Genomic DNA, 21,784 nt, shown 5'->3' with positions numbered 1-21,784 from the left:
TGTGCTGGGTGATCTCCGGGATGCTCTGGGGTGGCTGTGGATCCCATATGCAACCATTGAAGTGTTGGAATTTTTGTCCTTTTTCTGCAGAGGTACATAGAGCTCCGTTGTTTGTTCTCTCAGGCGGCTCTTGCTGGCAGATTCTATGTACAGTCACAGAGGGCAATTCTCTTTCACTGGGGATGAGAACGCTGGGGGAGGAGCTCCCCTCTGCCCGGAGAGCCACTTGCCCCGACCCCAGCTGCTGGGAGGAGACGGCTGGGGCCAGCATGGGGAGGAGCTCAGACTCCACACCAGCAGTGAAGGCAGAGCCCCCAGCATCCCAACCCTGCCAGGCCCGCCAAGCCCCGGCATCTGTGCTGAAAATCCAGTCTGGAGAGGCTCCTCTCGGATGACACCTAGAGACGACTGAAGGAAACTGAATTCTGGGCAACCAACCGGAAAGGAATTGAGTGGAATGAAATAAGGGTTGTTCCCCCTCTGTGTGCATTTGTGGGGTGTCTTGGGCATGCCGTGGGTGAGGTGGGGAGTCCTGAGGGGTAGTGAGGAAGCACTGAAAACTCTTCTTGAGAAGCATCCAGTTAGATTTCTACCTCATGGGATGAGACAACAAAAATGAAATATTTCAGGTGGATGCTTTCATTTGTAAAAAAACCACAAAGAAAGAAAAGAGAACTTCTCAGTGAAGAAAAAAGAGGTTGTGGGCAGAACTGGGAAAAAAAAAATTTAGGAGCCCCCAACAGCATTTTGTGAGTGATTCAAGATGGAAAGCAAGAGAGAAGGAAGCTTTAAGGCCAAGAACCAGATCTCTGGTTTTGCAGATTCAGGGCTCCTACATCCTTCTCTTGGAAGTGGAGGCAAGGAGGACATTGCCTGAATCACCTACCTCTCACCCACCACTTACCCAGGCTGCTCTGTCTCTCTCTCAAACAAGGCAGTCTCTGAATTCTTTACTATGACAATTCCTTCATTTTGTTGCAAATAAGGAAAACATTTTTGAACCAAAACTTAGGACACAATATTTCTCTGTGGTCTGAAAATGGGGACAGCACTGTGCCTCTGAATGAAGGTGTTAAGATCCTTGAGATGGTTCACCTTTTAGGACTCCAAGGGTGCTCTGAGACGGGAAATGAGATTTTGGAAGCTTTTGAGGTGTGTTCCAGGTCTTCAAGTCATTGAGAGAACCATGTCTGACCTCAGGTGTTCAGTCGTGTATGATTCTTTGCAACCCCATAGCCTACAGCCCCCTAGGCTACCCTATCCATGGAATTTTCCAAGGCAAAGAAGACTGAAGTGGTTTGCCATTTCCTACTCCAGAGAATTCCCTGACCCAGGGATCGAACCCACATCTCCCACATCTCCTGCATTGGTAGGCAGATTCTTTACCACTGAGCCCTGTGGGAAGCCCATTCTGACCTCACAGACATGTTATTAAGAAGATTCATCCAGATAAATCTCAGGATTCAATGATCTCCACAGGCAGCCTCTGAAGGAATTCTGTTTTCCCAAACCATTTTTAACCTCATAAAGTCCAAAGAAAGTCAGAAATGACTTCTTTCATTTTCATTAACTAGGGGAGAAAAAAATCTCTAATGCATTTCCTTTCAATGGGCTAAAGTTCCCTTTCCAGGTTAATTGGAAATACAGGAAACAAAACATCGATATTGGCCTTTTGGTGGAGACGGGCTCAGGAGGTACTGAGGCCCACAGTGGAGGTGCTGTGACCAGGTGCAGGCAGTGGCCTCCAAGCTCCCATAGAAGGCGCATTAATTGTCTCTCCCTGTGTTCTCAGGCAATTGAGAGCTACATTACTTAAGATTCATGTGAGGTTATCGATTTCTTTGCTTAAATAAATGAATTTTTGAGGACATCCCATCTAGTCACACTGTCCTGAGTTCTGGCTGTGTCTTATTTGTGGGGGGATGGAGGGTAATTCTCCTTGTTGCTTTTATGTGTGGTGTGACAATTCTTGTCCCAGACTGGCTTTTCAAGGCTATTGTATACAAAAAAGTCTTGGAGGATAGAGATAGAGTCTCTTTTGGGGGCTGAGGTCAGATCTGTTTTCTGGTGAGGATAATAAAGGCATTGTCTGCCTCCAGAACAAAGGCTGGGCAGGTTTGCTAAGAGCCCACTGTTAGAAAGACTGGAGGTTTTCTAAGCTCACAGTTCCTCAGCTTTGACATTAATCTACTGTGTGCACGGCAGCCACCTGGGCCCACATCAGCATCACTCCCATGGGTCCTGGGGCTCCAGAGGAAGCCACGAGAACGTGAAGCTCAACGCTGCCTGCTGTGCTGTAACAATGCCCTCGGTCTCTGAAGAAGGGCTCTATGTCTTCCACCTGCATCCATGAAGCTGTGACTGGCAAACTTGTTAGCCTACAAGCTGGGTAAAAATTTCAGCCTCCTCACAATTACTGACATCATTTTGTCATCTCTTTGGGTCATTTCATTTGAAGTTGGGGGGAATGCTGTGAGGATGTGATAAGGACAAGAAAGGTAAATTGAGTAGCTATTGTAAGTTTAATGTTGCTCTCACCAGGGGCCTGTCAGCTTCCCGGCTGTCTTTACTCTTTCCTTGTTCCCGTCAAAGCAAGCAACAGGCCAGGGTACGGTGGGGCACACCCTGAGTTCTGCAGGGCGGTGACTGCCTCTGTATACCAACCACTCTGCAATCCATGAATCTCTGTTTCTTACAACAGTTTTGAAAGTTAGGAACTGTCCCTGAACTGAAGCTGAGAAGGGTTAAGAGACTTGCCCAGGTGGCATTAGTGGTAAAGAACCCACCTGCCAATGCAAGAGATGCAGAAGACGCAGGTGCAATCCCTGGGTCGGGAAGATCCCCTGGAGGAGGAAATGGCAACTCACTCTAGAATTCTTGCCTGGAGAATCCCATGGGTAGAGGAGCCTGGCAGGCTACAGTCCACGGGGTCACAAAGAGTCAGGCATGTCTGAAGTGACTTATCACAGCCCAGTAATAGAGGAAGGATGCCTACCTGTATTCCTACCCTTATGTCCCTGATGCTGTGATGGATTCCCTGATTATAGGAAAATATAGACAATTATTATCTTCCCACAGGTGTTTTCAGTCTACTTAGAGAGAAGAGATTATGTAAATTGAAAGGTAAAGGGACCCTCCCAGATGAAGAATGAAACAGCAGCAGAGCCAGGCAGGGACGTTCCCCACTGCTGGGCGCAGTGAGCCATCCTGTGGGAGGCACACGGACAGCGGGGTTTAGGCTGGAGGGGCCCCGTGTCCGCTGGGACTGGACTCTGTGGCATCCGGCGCATCACAGAGCTCGATGAGGTCTACACGTCACCACTCCACTCACTTCCTCTCGACATTTCCCCCTCCTTCTGTTGTCACTTTATTGTCTTCAGCAAGGCCAGTAGCAAAGTTCACATTCCTCCCACCACAACGCCTGCTGCCTCAGTGATGCAAATGAAGTTTCCAGGGAAAACAGAAAATGCTGCAGTGGTGATGTCGGCCAGTCTGCTTAACTTCCTCTCCTCAAGTGACTGCCACTACCCCATTTCCTGATTTGCTGCCCTATTTTATTTGACCTGTATTATTGCCAATCCATGGGCTTCCCGGGTGGTGCAATGGTAAAGAATTTGCCTGCCAGTGCAGGAGACACAGGAGATGCAGATTCGATCCCTGGGTCAAGAAATCCCCTGGAGTAAGACATGGCAACCCACTCCAGTATCCTTGCCTGGGAAATCCCATAGACGGAGGAGCCTGGTGGGCTACAGTCCATGGGGCCAAAAAGAGTTGGACACAAGTTAATGCAGGCACGCGTGCACACACACACACACACTCTGCCGATCCACAGCAGTTCCTTCGCCTTTTCCCATTAGCATCTCTTCTTGAATGTAGAGTTATTGACAGTATTTCTTCACAACTGACTTAGAAATCTCTGTGCGGAAATGGGCTGAGAAGGACTGAGTCATGCATGATCTAAGACAACAATGACAGGAAGTATAAGTTGAGCTGACCTTTGACAGCAATGAGAAAGTAATCCATGACCTCAGCTTCCAGTCTGAGGTGTTTAATATGCATCCACCGGAAGCCCCAGCTCACGTCTCCGCATCTTCTCCATGGGGGCTCGTTCGAGGGATGGCAGCAGTCCAGCCCTGCGTTTCCAGGAAATGAGACTTTGATTCCTTACGGTGTTAATTTAAAGGAAAGGAATGTTGATGGTTCTTGAAAGGGGAAGAGCGTTTGGGAAAAAAAATGCTGAATGAAAAGATAGAAAAATCCATAACCCACTTTCATTTTTAGTCCTCTGGTACCCACCACTGCAAAACCAAAGCTGTGAAATTCTGTGCTCTTTGAGTGGGTGGCAGAACATCTATATTTCCGAGCTCCTCTGTTTCTCTTGAGTTCACCAAACTCTTTGGCCCTGGAAATGCCTTCAGGGCACAGATCTGAAAACAAAAGTATGTTTACAAATTCACCCTCACCAGCAGTTGTAATATTACTGTATTTTCCCAGGAGAATTTTTATTCATCGCTGCTTTGGGATAGTGCCAAGGACAAACACACTCTAAAATATATCGGGGTTCAGTAGCTTCCTGTTAATTTGAACTATCATCAGAGTAGAGTTGGAGAAAATTATATAGTTAAGAAGCCATCTGGAGAGACAAGAGATGCAAAAGACCAAAGAATATAAGAACAGAGAGATGGTTCTGAACGTTAGGGGAATGACAAGTATTGCTACATGGGAATAACTGGATTGATCCTAAGCATGGAAGCTAACCGGGAAGCCCCAGTGCTGGACAAGAAATTTGAAAATTCTTTTCTTTCTACTGGGCTGTTTCTTCTTATTCAACTGTCCTCATTCTGTTCAGGACATGTAGCCTGGGTCTTTTGAATAGTGAGGGAGTAAAACAAAGAGCAATGATGAGACTAAAGACAGGGGACAGGCTTGGTCAGGGAGGGGGCACCCACAGCCAGCTCCTAAAATGAGAGAAGGAAAGTCATGAATGAAGACATCTTAGAGTCTGTTTACCAACAGTCTTTGACTAATTCTGCTGCTGCTGCTAAGTCACTTCAGTCGTGTCTGACTCTGTGTGACCTTATAGATGGCAGCCCACCAGGCTCCGTCGTCCCTGGGATTCTCCAGGCAAGAACACTGGAGTGGGTTGCCATTTCCTTCTCCAGTGCATGAAAGTGAAAAGTGAAAAGTGAAAGGGAAGTTGCTCAGTGGTGTCCGACTTTACCGACCCCATGGACCACAGCCTACCAGGCTCCTCCATCCATGGGATTTTCCAGGCAAGAGTACTGGAGTGGGGTGCCATTGCCTTCTCCATTGACTAATTCTACAAACAGTCAAACCAACCACAGTTTGCAGCCGGTCAGCCCAGCCCACTGCTGGCCATGGTTTGGGCTGATGTTAATCACTACGACTGCACACCTCCTCTCTCTGAATGACTCTACTGAGTTGTACCCCTGGCAGAGTAGGAGATGCTTTCAATATCCAAACTCGCCAAGTTTGTGTGCGTGTGTGTGTGTGTGTGTGTGTGTGTGTGTGTGCGCGCACATGCACAGGCTCACATGTGGCAAAAACTGTAGGGGGGAGAAATTTTCAGCCCAGTCAGATTTGGCCTTCAGTATTATTCTATTTTGGCTTGTGGAACAAGCTTTATTTCTAGTTTATGTTTTAAATTCTTTAAAAATATTTTTTCTTCCATTTTAATGTGGAAAATGTGACACACCCTTCAAGTAATAGTATCTTAAGATGAAGGAGATGTCATGAAAGTTGCGTATGACTTCAATGGGATTTTGTGTAGTAATAGTACTAGTGTTAGTCACTCAGCTCTGTCTGACTCTTTGAGACCTTATGGACTGTAGCCCGCCAGGCTTCTCTATCCATGAGATTCTTCAGGCAACAGTACTGGAGTGGGTAGCCCTTTCCTTCTCCAGGGGCTCTTCCCAACCCAGGGACTGAACCTGGGTCTCCAGCATTGTAGGCAGACTCTTTACCGTTTGAGCCACCAGGGAAGCCCATGACTCTATGTATTAATTCTAATATGTGTACTTCTGCCTGTGTCTCGGGCCTGGGCACAACTTTCTCTGCTTTTGTCCCTACATCACTTCCTTTAAACTGTCTATTTGTCTATTTCCATGTCTCCTCTGTTTTTGCCTGCTTTTCCCACACTTTCCTTTTTTCCCATTCATTTTTTTTTTCAAAGTTAGACTGAACATCAACCACTGTATTGTATTGTTTCTAAGAATTATAAAATTCTTCCTTCTCCCTGAATCCAGTAGTTTTTCATGCAGGCACTTCAGTTGAACTTTGAAATTTCAGTGCCCTTGAGAAAAAAAAAAATGTGCTTGACTATTTCCCCGATCCAGATGAGTTTCCCAGAAATGTCCATCAGGTCACCCCTACACTCATCTACAGAAAATATTGATGCCCTTCAATGTTCAAGGCTAGAAAGAAAAAGTCAGTGAAAGGAGACTCCAGACTCTCAGGTGCATAGAGAAATGAGACAATACTTAACATAAAAATGAAACATTTCATTAAACTACTTGATTTTAAACTTTTCAAAACAAGAAAAATATGGCTCTGTAAAGCATGAATGGCTCAGCTCGTAAAGAATCTGCCTGCAATGTGGGAGACCAGCATTTCATCCCTGGGTTGGGAAGATCCCCTGGAGAAGGGAAAGGCTACCCACTCCAGTATTCTGGCCCGGAGAATTCCATGGACTGTGTAGTCCATGGGGTCGTAAAGAGTCGGACCCTACTGAGCGACATTCACTTACTTATTTACATGAAGTAGCAATGGAAAATGTGACAACTTGGTCGAAGTTTGAAAATTTTTCGAATCTACAAACAGAGTTTTTCAATCTTAAAACAATTTGGACCTTTGACTAGAATGGTCCCTAATTTATTTCTCAGAAAACACACCCCCGAAGAGCCTCAGGCTACACATTTTCCAGAATCCTGGACACAGTGAAACCACCACAGCTGCTGGCTCACAGGTAGTCAGTACTAAATACACGTGGGTTGAAATTCATTAGAGAAAAAGTAAGTATGCTGGAAATTAGTTTTCCCTTGGAATGTACTATTACACTTTCTAAGAATCTCTCAATGGCCTATAATTGCTGGAAGGCCTCATGTTTCACACCAATAATTCCAGTATTAGTGGGAAACTCAGAAGACATGAGGGAAGACGGAATTCATTATTAATGAAGGACTGTCGCCCTCTAAGGAAACGCGGTGCACTTAACGCCCCGCTTACCTCATCGTCCATCAATAAATCCATGCTCTCTAATTGTTTATGGCTCCCCTCGGTAGCCTCACTGGAGGGGATGACAGCCAATTAGCAAGCGTGCTTCGGCCTTAATTAAGCTGCCCTTCCCTGTCTATGACACTACCTAATATGAATGGAGACTGTGGCTGCTTTATTTTACTCCCATTATGAGAACGCCCATTTATTAACTTAATAAAATTACTTTCTTTAAAACATGATCCAATTAAAGCTTTTCTTATCTAATGAAATGTATATTTTTTTTATTTTAAAGGAGGAGGGGAATTCACTTAGAAGATTTCTGTTTTGCCTCCCCCTTCTCTCGCTTCTTTTTTTTTAAATTTTATTTATCTATTTATTTTTGGCTGCGCTGGGTCCTTGTTGCTGCTCACGGGCTTTTCTCTAGCTGTGGTGAGCAGGGACTACTCCCTGTCACAGTGTGCGAGCTTCTCCACGTGGAGGCTCCTCTGGTTGGGAGCATGAGCTCCAGGCACGCGGCCTTCAGTAATTGTGGCTCCCGGGCCCCAGAGCACAGGTTAAATAGTTGTGGTGCATGGGCTCGCCTGCTCTGTGGCATGTGGATCTTCCCGGATCAGGGGTCGCATTCATGTCTCCTGCATTGGCGGGCCGATTCCTTACCACTCAGCCACCAGGGAAGCCCCTGAGCATCTTCTTACTCATGGTCTATGAGGCTATTATTTTGCCAGGGCTGCTCTAAGGAGGAGAAGGCAATGGCAACCCACTCCAGTGTTCTTGCCTGGAAAATCCCATGGGCAGAGGAGCCTGGTAGGCTGCAGTCCATGGGGTTGCACAGAGTCGGACACGACTGAAGCGACTCAGCAGCAGCAGCAGCTGTAAGCAAGTGCCACCGACTGGGTGGCTGAAACCACAGAAATGCATTTTCTTGAAATTCTGGAGACTAGAAATTTGAGATCGAGGTGTTGGTAGGATTGGTTTCCTCTAAGAGCTCTCCCCTCAGCTTTTAGATGGCCATTGTCTCCCTGTGTCTTCATCCATGTGACCTCCATGGTGGTGTCAGATTGCCCCCTTCTTAGGAGGACACCTGTCAGACTGGATTAGGGCCCACCCTAATGGACTCATCTTAGCATAATCACCTCTTAAAAGGCCCTTTTTCCAAATACCGTCACATTCCGAGGTACTTGGGGTTAGGACTTCGAAATACAAAATTTGAGGGGACGCAATTCAGTCCCTGACTGTGAGGATGTGGTGACATTTGCGGGGAGAGGCATAGAGTGTATGGTTAAGGACACTGCTTCCAGAGCCAAACCATCTGGGCTCAGATTTCAGCTTTTCCACTTCCCCTTGTGTGACTTTGGGCAAGTCACTGAAATTCTCTGACCTTTAGTTCCTCTATCTGTAAAATGGGCTAATAATGATGCCTACCTCAGGAGGCTTTCTATGAAGAGTAAATAGATGCTTTATACATAAAAAGCCCTTTATAAATGTTTGCTATAATTATTTCAAGCCTTTTCCTTAAAATGCTTAAAGACTGCTTGTATGTTTTCCTCATAAGGGAAATGAATGCTGGATAAACATACTATAAAGATGTGAAGAACATTTTGATCCCCACGGTGTCATGAATGGAGATGATTATTTTTTTTTAAATCACTCCTTGCTTCCAAGGTAACCCAGCTTGGAAATAGAAGAGGCCAGGAATCTCTCACCAGGAGAGTGGTGAGTGAGTGCCTGGTTATCCCAGCTGTGCTGGATGCTGCTAAAGAAAATCTCCCCAGAGCAGCACCCAGAGTCCTGAAGCAGGAGCACCATGATCGGGGTGAGGCAGGGTGGGGACGGGGGAAGGTTGGGAAAGAGGCAGATAAGAGAATCAGAGGGCGTTAAAGGAACACAGTTCCTACTATGTTCTAGACTCTAGCAGGAAGCCTGCTCATGAGCTACCTTACCGGAGGCTCCCCCAATTGGCCTGCAAGCACTCCTAATACCCTGAGTGCTAAACCTATACCTATGGTAAAACTCCTACAAGAAAAGATTGGGCTTGGGCTTCCCAGTGGTAAAGAATATACCTGCTAATGCAGGAGACACAAGAGATGCAGGTTCGATCCCTGGGTGGGGAAGATCCCCTGGAGGAGGAAATGGCAACCCATTCCAGTATTTTTGCCTGGAGAATTCCATGGACAGAGGAGATTGATGGGCTACAGTCCGTGGGGTCACAAAGAGCTGGACACGACTGAGCGACTGAGCAAGCTTCTTGACATAGGCCTCTGTGATGATTATTTTTGGATTTGACACCAAAAGCAATAGCAACAAAAGCAAAAATAAGCAAGCGGGACCACATCAAACTAAAGAGCTTCCACACAGCAAAAGAAATCATCAACAAAATGAAAAGGCCACCTACCAAATGGGTAAAAATATTTGTAAATCATATTCCTGATAAGGGATTAATATCCAAAATATATAAAGAATTCATATAACTCAATAGAAAAAAACAAACAATTTGATTTAAAAATGGAGAAGCTGAATAAACATTTCTCTAAAGAAGACATACAGATGGCCAGTAGGTACACGAACAGGTGCTCAACATCACCACTCATTAGGAAAATGCAAATCAAAACCACAATGAACTATCACTTCACATCTATTTGAATGGCTATCATTAATTAAAACAAGAGATTAACAAGTGTTAATAGGGATTTGGAGAAAAAGGAACCAACTGTTGTGCACCATTGGTGGGAATGTAAATTGGTGCTGTCACAATGGAAAACAGTATGGAGGTTCCTCAAAACACTAAACATGGAACTACTGTCTGATCCAGAAATTCCATTACTGGGTATTTATCCAAAGGAAATAAAAACAGGCCCTGTACCACCATGTTCAATGCAGCATTATTCACAGTGACTAAGATATGGAAAAAACTAGCATTTATCAATGGAAGAATAAAGAAGATGTATACATATACAATGGAATATTATTCATCCAAGAGAAAAGACATCCTGCTGTTTCTGATTAACATGGATGAAACTCAAGGGCCTTATGCTAAGTGAAATAAGCCAGACTGAGAAAGACAAACATTGTAATGATATCACTTACATGTGGAATCTAAAAAAGCTGAACTCATAAAAACAGAGTAGAAAGGTGGTTACCAGGGGCTGGGGAGTCTAGGCAATGGGGAGATATTGGAGAAAGACGACAGACTTATAGAAAGAAGATGAAGCAGCTCTGGAGAAGGCACAGCATGGTGACTACAATTAATAATATTGTATTATGATCTATACAATGGAATATTATTCAGTCATCAAAATTAATGAAATAATGCTATCTGCAGCACCATGGATGGACCTAGGGATTGTCATACTGAGTGAAGTAAGACAAAGACAGACAACTATTATATGATATCACTTATATGTGAGATCTAAAAACAGGATATAAAGGAACTTATCTATAGAACAGAATTATAGATATATAAAACAAACTTATAGTTACAGGGGGTAAATTGAGGGAGGAATAAATTGGGAGACTGGAATTGACATATACATACTATTGTATATAAAATAGATAACTAACAATGACCTACTATATAGCACAGGGAACCCTACTCAGTACTCTGTAATGACCTATATGGGAAAAGAATCTAAAAAAGAGCGGATGTATGTTTCACTTTGCTGTATACTTGAAGCTAACACAACACTGTAAATCAACAATACTCCAATAAAAATATAATACAGTATTATATACTTGACAGTTGCTAAGAGATTAATTTTAATTGTTCTTACCACAAAAATAAAATAATTACGTGGCCAGCACAATGGTGGTAATCACACACTATATAAATGTATCAAGGCAACATTCTGTACACCTTAAACTAACCAGTATGCTATGTGTTAATTATACCTCAACAATAAAAAAAATAATGCAGGCAATGGCTTGGGATATTCTTGGCGTTTTTTTTTAAGCTTCAGATTAATAAAAATCTGAGACCCTCTTGGATTAGAATCTGCCTGCCTGTCCCCTCTTCCCAAAGGTAATACATTATCAAACACATATTCTTTCAGAGTATATACTTCTATAACATGAACTCTGACCTCATGGCTCGGAGGGTTTCAAGGCCCTGCTGCACCTCTTCAGGTTCACTTTTTCAGAAAATGGACCCTGTTCCATAATGATTGAATGGGGTGCACCCTGAGGCGCCCCCGTCCACTCTGGCCCACCTTTCAGCTGAGCTGTGCGTCGGCTGGAAGTGCCCGAGGAGGCTGATTTTGGAAGAGATGTTTTCATCATGAGAGTTAAATGCAGGCAGGTCTCCGGCTTCTGTGGTTGAGTTTAGCATTCCAGCCTTTTTGGTTCCTCTGTCAGAGATCCTTCATGCCCCCTAGCGGTGAGAGCAGCAGACAGAACCGACTGGCCTACATTCCCTTTCCAGGGGACTAGGCCTTGTCAGGGGCTTCCCTCTAAGCTCAGTGAGAATTCTCACTGAGCCAAGAGGGAAGCTAAAGAAGTGGGAGTTAAAGAATCTGCCTGCAATACAGGAAACCTGGGTTCGATCCCTGGGTCAGAAAGATCCCCCGGAGAAGGGAATGGCAACCCACCCCAGTATTCTTGCCTGAAGAATCCCATGGACAGAGGAGCCTGGAAGGCTACAGGTCACGAAGAGTCAGACATGGCTGAAGTAACTAACACACAGGGCTTGTCAGAGTCACCTTTGTTCAAAGCAAATAAGCACAGGAAACGAACAAACAGTAACCCCTTGCGGATGGTTATCTAGGGTTGGGCGATTGGATTTGATGGAAAACAACAGGGGACCTTTGGCCGGGCTGCACCTAACTGTCCTTCACGGCAGCTTCCTTGGTGTGTTCTATGTGGCCCAGAGCCCAGCAACGTGATGGCCCCTTGTCTGGGCAGCCGCCTGCAGTGTTCCTGCACTGACTTAGGTGCTGAACGGGGGCTGAGGCGTGGAGGAGTCCCCTGCCTTGGATATGGAGCAACTGCCCAGGTCTGCCGGCTGAGGAAAGGACCTGCCCTCAGCCCAGCACTGCAGCCCTGGATCACTGCCCATGGAAGAGGGCTGCTGCTGCTGCTGCTGCTAAGTCACTTCAATCATGTCCGACTCTGTGTGACCCCATAGACGGCAGCCCACCAGGCTCCTCCGTCCCTGGGATTCTCCAGGCAAGAACACTGGAGTGGGTTGCCATTTCCTTCTCCAATGCATGAAAGTGAAAAGTAAAAGTGAAGTCACTTAGTTGTGTCCGACTCTTAGCAACCCCATGGACTGCAGCCCACCAGGCTCCCCCGTCCCTGGGATTCTCCAGGCAAGAACACTGGAGTGGGGTCCCATTGCCTTCTCTGAGAAGAGGGTGGCCCACACTCTTTTTTCTGAAAGCCCGTGATGACTAAATGTGAAATGAACTAGACCCTTATGACTTTGGCCTTGCCCTGACACAGTCACATTTCTTTGGGGAGCAGTCATGATACAGTTGATGGGACACAGGTTTTGAAATCAAACAGTTCCTCCCCCAGAAACCATTTGTTGGCTGTGTGACCCTGAAAAATTAACACAGTCCCTCTGATGATGTCCATCTATAAACAGGGTTAATAACAGGGTCTACCCTCATTAGAATGTAAGCTGCATGAAGGCAGGGGTTTCTGTTTGTTTTCCTTACTGATGTACCCTCAGTTCCTAGAAGAGTTCCTGGCACATAGCTGATGCTCAATAAATATTTGTTGACTGAGACATTTAAGACATCTGAGGGAAGGACGACCATTTGTCCATCCTCCCCCATCTCTCTCTTTTCTCAGTGGTTCTCAGTGACTGTTGACCAGACGCAAAAGGCTACCTCTCCTCAGACCCTAGAGCCTTGGAGCGAGCTATGTGCCATGTGGGGAAAGCCCAGAGCTCCTGGCAGCGTTGCCCACATCCTCTTTCAGCGTCATGGGCAAATACACTGCCATCTGGGCCACACCTGGAAGGCAATCCGTCCATGTACTGACATCAACCTTAGCACTCCCCTCGAGATAATCATACATCTCAAGGACATAAAAAAACGGGGGAGGAGAGCAGCCTGTTGACCTTTACACTCGCCACTCAACATCAAGGTTTGCCGTTTCCCTTTTGACCCTGGAATAATTGAAACAGATAATACTTGGAAGTTGCCAGAATACCCACATATCCACGGTGGTTCCTTGGCCTGTGAATAAAAAGTGGGGAAGGGGGCTTCCCTGGAGGTCTAGTGGTGAAGAATCCACCTTGCAATGCAGGGGCCATGGGTGTGACCCCTGATCAGGGAAGATCTCACGTTCCACAGAGCAACTAAGCCTGTGTGCCACAACTCCTGAACCTCCAGAGCTGGTAAACCACAGCTACTGACGCCTGGGTGCCTAGACCCAGTGCTCTGCATCGAGAGAGGAGCCCCTGCTCGCTGCAACTATAGAAAAACCTGTACGCAGCAACAAAGACTCAGCACGGCCAAAAACAAAAAAAAATAATTTTTTAAAAAGTGGGGAAGGGTAAGCGCGAGTCTCTGGCGCTGCACTTCTACTCTGCCCCTAAGCCAGACTGCAAATTACAACCATCCCAAGGCAATAGCAGAAACTAGCGACAACCCTGAAGACCTAACGGAAGCAGAGTGGTGATCCCTGTTAATTTCCATCTCATTCATCCGTCTGGCCTCCACAAAAAAAGAGGTCCGGGAAGATGTCAGCAGAGTACCCCAAGTCCATCAACCTTGGGGTAGCTGTTGCACCAGATGTGGTACAAGCCACAGCCGCCCCCCAGCCCCCACCCGCCCAACAGCTGGTCTGCAGGTAACAAATGATACTCACGGGCTTTCTCCTCTGCTCTCCATTCTTGATTGCCCTCCCCCGAGGTTAGCACCTGTGACAGACAGTAAACGAAATGAGTAAACCTCATGGTGGGTTACAGAATAAAAATGCTATGGAAAAATTAAGGAAGGGGAAGCATGTTTTTGCAGTGTGAACAGGTAGGTTTCACTGAAGTGGCATCTGAGCAGAATCCTGAACAAAGTGAGGAGTGAGTTCCTTCAGAGCAAAAGCACTCTGCAGAGAGAGGAGCAAGTGAAAAGGCCCTGGGGCTGCTTCATGTCTGGAAAATTACAGGAACCAGCAAGGTCAGTGATCCAATGTCAAAAAGGTAGCACGTGGCCAGGTGTGCAGGGCCTTAGAGGTCATTATTGTATTATAAACAGTTTGGCTTTTATCTGGGATGAGATGGGAGCTGCTGGAGGGTTTGAGATAAGTAATAGTATCTGACAGGTTCACTCTGGTTGCTGTGCTGAGGATAGCCTGTAGGGAGGCAGAGTGACAAAGTGGCTTGGGACTGGTGTGACAGCAGCAAATGTGGTGAGAAGTGTAGAGATTCTGATATGTATTTTCAATAGATTGCATAGGATTTGCTAACAGATGGGGTGTGAGGTACAGGAGAAAGTAAATTGTCAAGGATGACTCAAGTTTCTGGCCTAAGCAACTGAAGGATGGAGTCTCTAACTTACCAAGATGGATAAATCTGGGAAATGACCAAGTATGATGGGGACAAGATCAGGAGTATTATTGGAACTACATTGAGGTGGAGATACACTTACTAGGAGTTGGGTAGAGGAGTCTGGAGTTCAGGGAAGGAATCATTGGCTAGTGGATAGGCATGGGGAGCCCTGACTCAATGAGGGTGACAAGGGGTGGGGTGCAGATAGAAAAGAGCCCTGGGGCCCTTGAGCATTAAAAGTCGGAGTGAGAAGGAGAAATTAGGTAAGGAGCACAAAATTGAGGAGACCTGAAGAGGTTAGTAAGGAAGACCACAGGCATGTGATGTCCTGGAGGCCAAGTGACAAAGGATCTCAGGGAGGGGAGGTGAGTCAGCTATGCCAAATCACATGAGGTAACTGCTGCTTAATGACCATTCAGTCCAAGAACCCAATCCACCAGATTCCCAATTTTGCTATGCAACCAGTCTCCTTGATGTATCAGCAGGCACTGAAAACTTAGATCTGAAATATTAAGCAGCCTTTCAACACAGGTTTATTATGAATGTCTTAAATTAAAACAAGTTTGTCTCCACACAGAAGTGTGCCTGATGCAAATACTTGCTTTCTGGTGGTTCAATTTAGTCAACTTAAGGTGCCAACCAAACATAAAATTGTTGTTGTTCAGTAGCTCAGTCATGTATGATTCTTTGCGACCCTATGGACTATAGACCTCCAGGCTCCTCTGTCCATGGGATTCTCCAGGACAGAATATTGGAGTTGGTTGCCATTCCCTCTTCCAGGGGATCTTCCTGACCCAGGGATCAAAACTGCATCTCTTATGTCTCCTGCATTGGCAGGTGGGTTCTTTACGATTAGCACCGTCAGGTAAGACCAAAACATTAAAAAGAGTGGCCCCAAAAGTATTCACATTCAGAAGATAAGTGACTTACACCCTACTCCTTAGTGAGATCAGGCTGAGTGTGTATATCCTACGTCTGTCTCTTCTTGGTCGATATCTTGCATCTGGGTATTTACATAGACACATGAACTATTTATTAATACTTGAGTTTTTCTGTCAAGTTCACTTTTACAAATATTACTTTTAGATGCATTTTTAAGCCTCTAAGAGGGAAGAAAGACAGTGGAACTGATGTAAGAACAAGAGAAGAATGTGTCATGGGGGACAGTTATCACAGCTTCCCGTGCGTGTCCCCTGAGGACAGTAAAGGGAATGAATGGGAGTAACGCTCCCCAGTACACCCGGTGGGGGGGCGGGTCTTCACCATTTGCAAGATGGGACCTAGGCAGTGAAACCTCTACCAGAGAGAGAGTATTTAATGTGAGTCAGTAGTCATCTTTCACCTTTCTCGAATGTTTAACAACATGGAAAGCAGACACGGAAAACGTAATTAACGTAATTCTGAACACTGAGGAGTATGCACTGGCCTTGCCTTCCACATTTGGAGTTTTTTAGATTTGAAACTAGGGTGTCTGACAGGCTGCATCTGAAAGGTCAGCTTGGTCCCAGGTGGTCCCTATAGACTTAGACCTTTGGGTCAGTAGGTTCTGAACACTTGAATGCTGTGGATTGGCTAAAAGTGAGCTGTAGGGATCTTCCTTGTGGCTGACCTAAGATTTTTCTGTAGAATTGGCCTTCCAGCAATTCCACCAGCAGCTTGGCACTAGAAGAAGGCAGAGAAATCAAATACAGTAAACACACAAAGACGTGTGTGTGGTTCAATCGCTTCAGTCGTGTCCAACTCTTGGTGACCCTACGGACTGTACCCTGCCAGGCTCCTCTGTCCATGGGATTTCCCAGGCAAGAAATACTGAGGTGGGTTGCCATGTCTTTCTCCAGATCTTCCCAATCCAGGGAATGAACTGGTGTCTCCTGCATCTTCTGCACTGCAGGCAGCGTCTCTATCACTGAGCCACCTGGGAAGCCCCAAAGAATACGTAGGTTTGTCAGAATTAACATTTGACAATCAAGAGTACATCTCTATTATTAAAGTTTGGCTATACCTTCAAAAAAACTGTAATGTTTCATTGAATTAAGCCAAAGAGTTAAAGATACCAGAATAATATGCTTGTTTTGTCTGTATTTCTAAGAAATGCTAAAAATTATAATAATGAAGTCCCTATTATAAATCTTAGAATAAAACATATACACTGAAAAGTGCATCTTTAATATGTCAGAAAACTCATTCCTTTTATATAGTTATGATAGAATTAAGATTCTGGGTTAGTCTTCTCATAAAGAAAATTAGGTACAGCTTTTATTGTGTTTAAATAATTTTATATAATTAAAAATCTTTCTAAAGCGTCCACTGGCCTGAAAAAAAAATATAGCCTGACATATTGATCAGAATTAAAGGTTATTTTTACACTTTCCTTTATTTCCTTTATTGACTACAAATATGATTTTTGAGACTGTACATATTTCCCCAGAGACACCTATGTTTTTCCTTGGTACACACGTTAAATACCATATAAGAAAAAATACCATAGTTGTCGTGAAATCACACAGTATAAAAGACGTAGGACACAGCAGCATAAAACATGGCCTCAGGACACTAAACATTTTCAGCTCTGAAACTAAAGGACCCCAGAGCAGTGGTAGTACTGACTCCCCCATGCATCCCTGAAGCCCTGGGTTCGGCATTTAATATCCCTGGTCTCTAAGGAATAATGCCTTGGGGCAGCGGATTCTATGAGCTGAGGTAGGAAAAGAACTAACGTGGGTCTGGAACATGCTGTTCTTTTCAAATAGCATAGATGCTTTTAGGAAAGTCAGAGTCCTAAAAGGACCTCAGGGTCAACATACAGAGACTTCCCATTGACCACGTTGTGAAGGTCATAACACAAAAGTCAGCTGTGACAGAGTTAATTTTTTAATAAGTAGGGGAGCATTCACATTGAGTAGTTTATTTTTTCTAATAATAATGCCTGTTTGTAATATTTACATATATAGTTACTACTTTCTGCGTAAGCACTGAAGAATAAACAATGGAACTTATAACTTGACCAAATGTTCCCAGCAGAAGAAGGTACTAAAAAGAAGTAGGCTGGATTTATTATCACAAATAAGAGGATATATGGTGAGTACAGATAATAATCAGGCAGAAGATGGCATAGATGGTCATATACAGTAACTAAGGAAGACAGACAATTCTTTAAAATTCTGCATTTTAAAATAAGAATGACTGTGTCCTGAAGAGACAAGTTAACTATATGAAACTAAGTGCTCTAGAATCAAGATAGAAATGAAAGCTCTAGGATACAACCACATTAAATGACAAAAACAGAACAGATCAAAATACCCTAATGGCAGATCAATAGGTTAGGTACTATCAGTCATGTCCAGCTTAATACATCATTACTGCAAGAGATACCAAGTCTCAAAGACAAAAATTTATAAGAAAGGGACTTAAAAGCTTACCAAGAAAAAAACACGTCAGCTCATCATTATGGCTCGGGTTTGAATTGCCCTGTTTTCACAATCAGACCATGTCCTGGCTAAGAATCAACCACTTAACAACCCAGATCTTTTCCTTTTCCTTTAGTTCTAATAAGAATGCTAAAGCCCAAAAAAGTACTAATACTGAGAGATGAGGAAGATATCACATTAAGAATCATACTACACTAGGAAGTCAGTAAAAGTACAGAAATAAGAAATTACCTAAACCATAGTCTTGATGTTTTAGGATAGGTTTAAGTGAATATGCAATAACAACTTTTATAATCACTGCTTAGGTATGTCTTTTGTCAGCTGCTTAAGTTGTCTGATGATCTCAAAAGACTCACCCATACTAAATTTGTAGTCATTATTTAAAGTCTTTCAGAAAATTTAATTAGTCCATTTTGGAATTAATATTTAAATGCTCAAGAAAAATTGAGATTCTTAAATTTTTTTCTGTATGAATTCAATGAAATGATCATTAAACTAAGTACATATAGCTTTCAGTATTCCTCATGCCGAAAGTCCCTCAGACAATGAAAGAATCTATTATCATTTTCCAAATTCAAACTCCAGGACAGAAAGCTTGTAATTATGGAATCCTTGCTAGAATCTAAAGGAAGAAGTTTTTCTAAAAGCATTTAAGAAAGACAAAGCTTGAGTTGTCTGTTCCTACCAAACAGTCATTGCTTGGGTTTAAAGACAAATGAATCATAACTTAGTAGGAATCACGTTTCCATATTAACCACTTGGATGGGTGCCATGATATATAACTGAGATTAACATACACCCTCTTCTTCCAACCACAGGATTTAAATTGTGTTGAAGGTAAGTCCCCAAGACATAAAAAAGAATCTGAAGTGTAAATTCTTGGTTCAAGAGAGAAAGGAAAACTCAGGTCAATATCCCAAGAAAGTGTCTCTTTGACCAGCTGCCAGATCTTTAAGTCTACCATGGAATTGTGAGAAGGCCTCTTGGAGAAACAAGAGCTTTAATAATATTTAATATGACACATGAGAATAAACATCAAAAAAATTCAGAAAAATCACATGATTCTGGCAAATCATAATAAATACTTACCATACTCAGCACATCTTGGGTGAAAAACAACAACAAAAAAAAACCAGAAAAAGAGTTCATCGGACTTGTTAGCTTTATGAGCGTTATCTTTGTGGCATTTGTTCCTGAGGGAATGAAAGAAGGGGTCTCAGGAAAACCCACTCCCTTAAAAAAAAAAAAATCAAACCCAAACAAAACAAACAAACATTTTAGGAATACAAGTACAATGTTTGCAAAATCAAGGCACAGTTGTTAATTAATACAATTCATGTGCTGGTATCACCATGACTACAATAACTGCACAGCTTTTCACGTCATGAGGATAAACCTGAATTTACAAAACCTGATGGCAGGGGCAGGGGGTGGCATTCAGCATGGTGTCCACATCTATAAATGCCACACTGACATCCTGGAGGCGCTGGCTTTGGTGGGGGAGGGTGAAACTTGACCAGAAACCTTTTCACGATTACGGCTTTTTTCTCATTTCCTCATCCCAATCAAAATCCAGTGGTTCATCATCTAGTTCTGGTAAAGTGAAGAGAGATGTTTTGGAAAGACTTAGTTTCTCGGTGGATGTGTCCAGCTGAAAAGTTTTCCTCTTCCTGCCAAGCGCTGTGGCTGTGGCCCCACAGCTGGGGCCGCCCTCACCCGGGTTCTTACTTTCAGGAGGAGGAGGGGATTCTGATTTGGATTCAGAGGGGGAAGTAAAGGAGAAGTTTGCCAATCTGGCTAACGTGCAAGCATGAACCTTGCTGCTTTTATTACTGCACAAAACCTCTTCCTTTCTGACTCTTTCACTAGCAAGACGGAAATGCCCCGTGTCACTACCAAGCTCTAACTCAGGGTGGACAGTGCCCTTTGCAGGGGTGCGTTCCCTCTTCTCTCCTGGTCTGTCTTTGTAGGGTGGCTGCTGTGACACCCCTCCTGTCTCAGCCTGTGGCTGAGCCGAGCTTCTAATTCTGGAGGGGGAGGCCGGCTTTTCTGGACCCTTCCCAGGCAGAGCTGCTCCTCCTTTTGCCCTGCGCTGGGGGGTTTCAGGACTCTGAACTACTGGTTTACTGGTGCCAGGAGACACAACACCATGGTCCTCAGGGGAATGGGTCAGTTTTGACTTCTGTTTGAAAGTGAATTTTGCCAGTTTGGCCGCAGGGGCACCCAGACTCTCAACACTTTCATGGTGGGGCTCTTGCGCCTGAGCACATGACTTCTGCCTCTTCCTTTTGGGAGTTTCCAGCGCTCTCTCTGGGCTCTGGATAGGAGTGGGCTGAGGATGAGAAGGGCTTGTGGGCTGCAAGGGCGGCCTGGCGGGATTCCTGCACAACTCCCGGGCCCGCGCCCTGTGCAGCTTGTGCAGTCTCCTGGGGACGTGATGAGTCAGCACCAAGTCGGGCTCATCAGCACACACGGCCGCTTCAGAAACCGTGGCGGCCTTTCTTGCCCTTTCATCCTCACGGCTGTCTGGCCTCAATGGAGCTTCTGTCTCTCCTGCTGCTGGAGGTGGTTCAGTCTCCAATTTGCTCCTTTGGTCTGCCTCCCTTTCCTCCTTACCCTGAGATCTGTTGTTGCAGATTTTCAACCCCCTACTTGTTTTGGGACTAGGAGACACGGGAGCAGTGCTTTTAGGTTCAATCGGATGAGTTGCCACAGAGTCAAACCAATCCAAACTGTCATCCTGGCTATTTCTGTGCTCCTCTGAATGCTTCCTACTTGTTGGTCTTTTAGACCCCAGATGGGAAGGGGGACCGAGAAGTGGGCTTCCCCCGAGATTGCCTCCAACAGAGAACTGATGGGCGCTACAGTTTACTTCCTGCTGCGTCGATGTTCTGAAGTTTGATTCTTTCTGCGTGTCACCTCCCAGGGACCCTGGAGTCATCTCTGTTTCCACAGCCTGCGGCTGGGATTGATCCACACTCCGATTCTGTAACCTGCAGCATATAAGGAAAACATGTATTGCTTTAATCTTTTCCTTTCTTTATTCTCTGAGATGCCATCTAAAGGGTTTAAGTCCAGCATAATTCCAGGCCAATACCACATACCATCTCTTAGAGCAGCAGGAGGAAATTATCCTTTTTCATCAGAATAGAATACAAGTGCTCTGATAATCATACTAATTTAACCTAAAACTATAGTAAATAAAGAAAATGAAAGGGCAGGTTTGTCTATATTTTCAGATCTCTCTGGAAGTCTGTTTCATTCATCAGATTGTTGGAAGGTCAGTCTTTTCTCCAGTGTTAACTGTTCACCTACAAGACAGCCTGGTGGCTACCTGAACAGTAGCTGACTACTGACCAAGAGAAGTGGCTTGAGCTCTTTCGCAGCCAGTCTGCAGAGCCGAACCAAAGGGGAAGACCAAAGATTATGACCTCCTCACACCTCTTCAATTAAATGAGGCACTGAATTTTAGTGCATCTAAAAAATGACCCTCCTCAAGAGTAAAGAGACTATGATTCCTCTGTGCTTGGCACTCCCTGCCCCGTCCAGCAGTCACCCTCGTGGCAGGCCTCCCCCAGGCAGCCATGACCTCCTTCCTGCCAAGCCCAGCACGTTTCAGCATCTGTTCTGGGCA

The 21,784-nt window shown here is 44.7% G+C and overlaps 1 protein-coding gene across 18 annotated transcripts in view; it reads right to left on the bottom strand.

The window, feature by feature from the left end:
• The window catches only part of MCM9 (minichromosome maintenance 9 homologous recombination repair factor), a 107,097-nt gene that overhangs the window by 7,423 nt on the left and 77,890 nt on the right, over positions 1-21,784 (bottom strand). For 4 of the 18 annotated variants that reach the window (XR_006338468.1, XR_006338467.1, XR_006338469.1 and 1 more), the window contains 3 exons: positions 14,047-14,098; positions 11,439-11,599; positions 3,996-4,427 (listed from right to left, as the gene is read on the bottom strand). Coding sequence is in view for 7 of the 18 variants with exons in the window: in XM_043890521.1 (XP_043746456.1) it covers positions 19,685-21,143 (1,459 nt within the window). In the remaining 11 variants the exon portion in view is untranslated. Of the gene's footprint in view, positions 1-3,995; positions 4,428-11,438; positions 11,600-14,046; positions 14,099-17,076; positions 21,144-21,784 lie in introns of those variants that run through there. The other 14 variants (XM_043890521.1, XM_043890520.1, XM_043890519.1 and 11 more) reach the window with 9 other exon arrangements.

Source organism: Cervus elaphus, chromosome 28 (assembly GCF_910594005.1).
Source record: "Cervus elaphus chromosome 28, mCerEla1.1, whole genome shotgun sequence".
In the NCBI taxonomy this organism is placed as follows: domain Eukaryota; kingdom Metazoa; phylum Chordata; class Mammalia; order Artiodactyla; family Cervidae; genus Cervus; species Cervus elaphus.
Note: the sequence above shows the minus strand (reverse complement) of the source record. Positions and strands in the feature narration are given on the sequence as shown.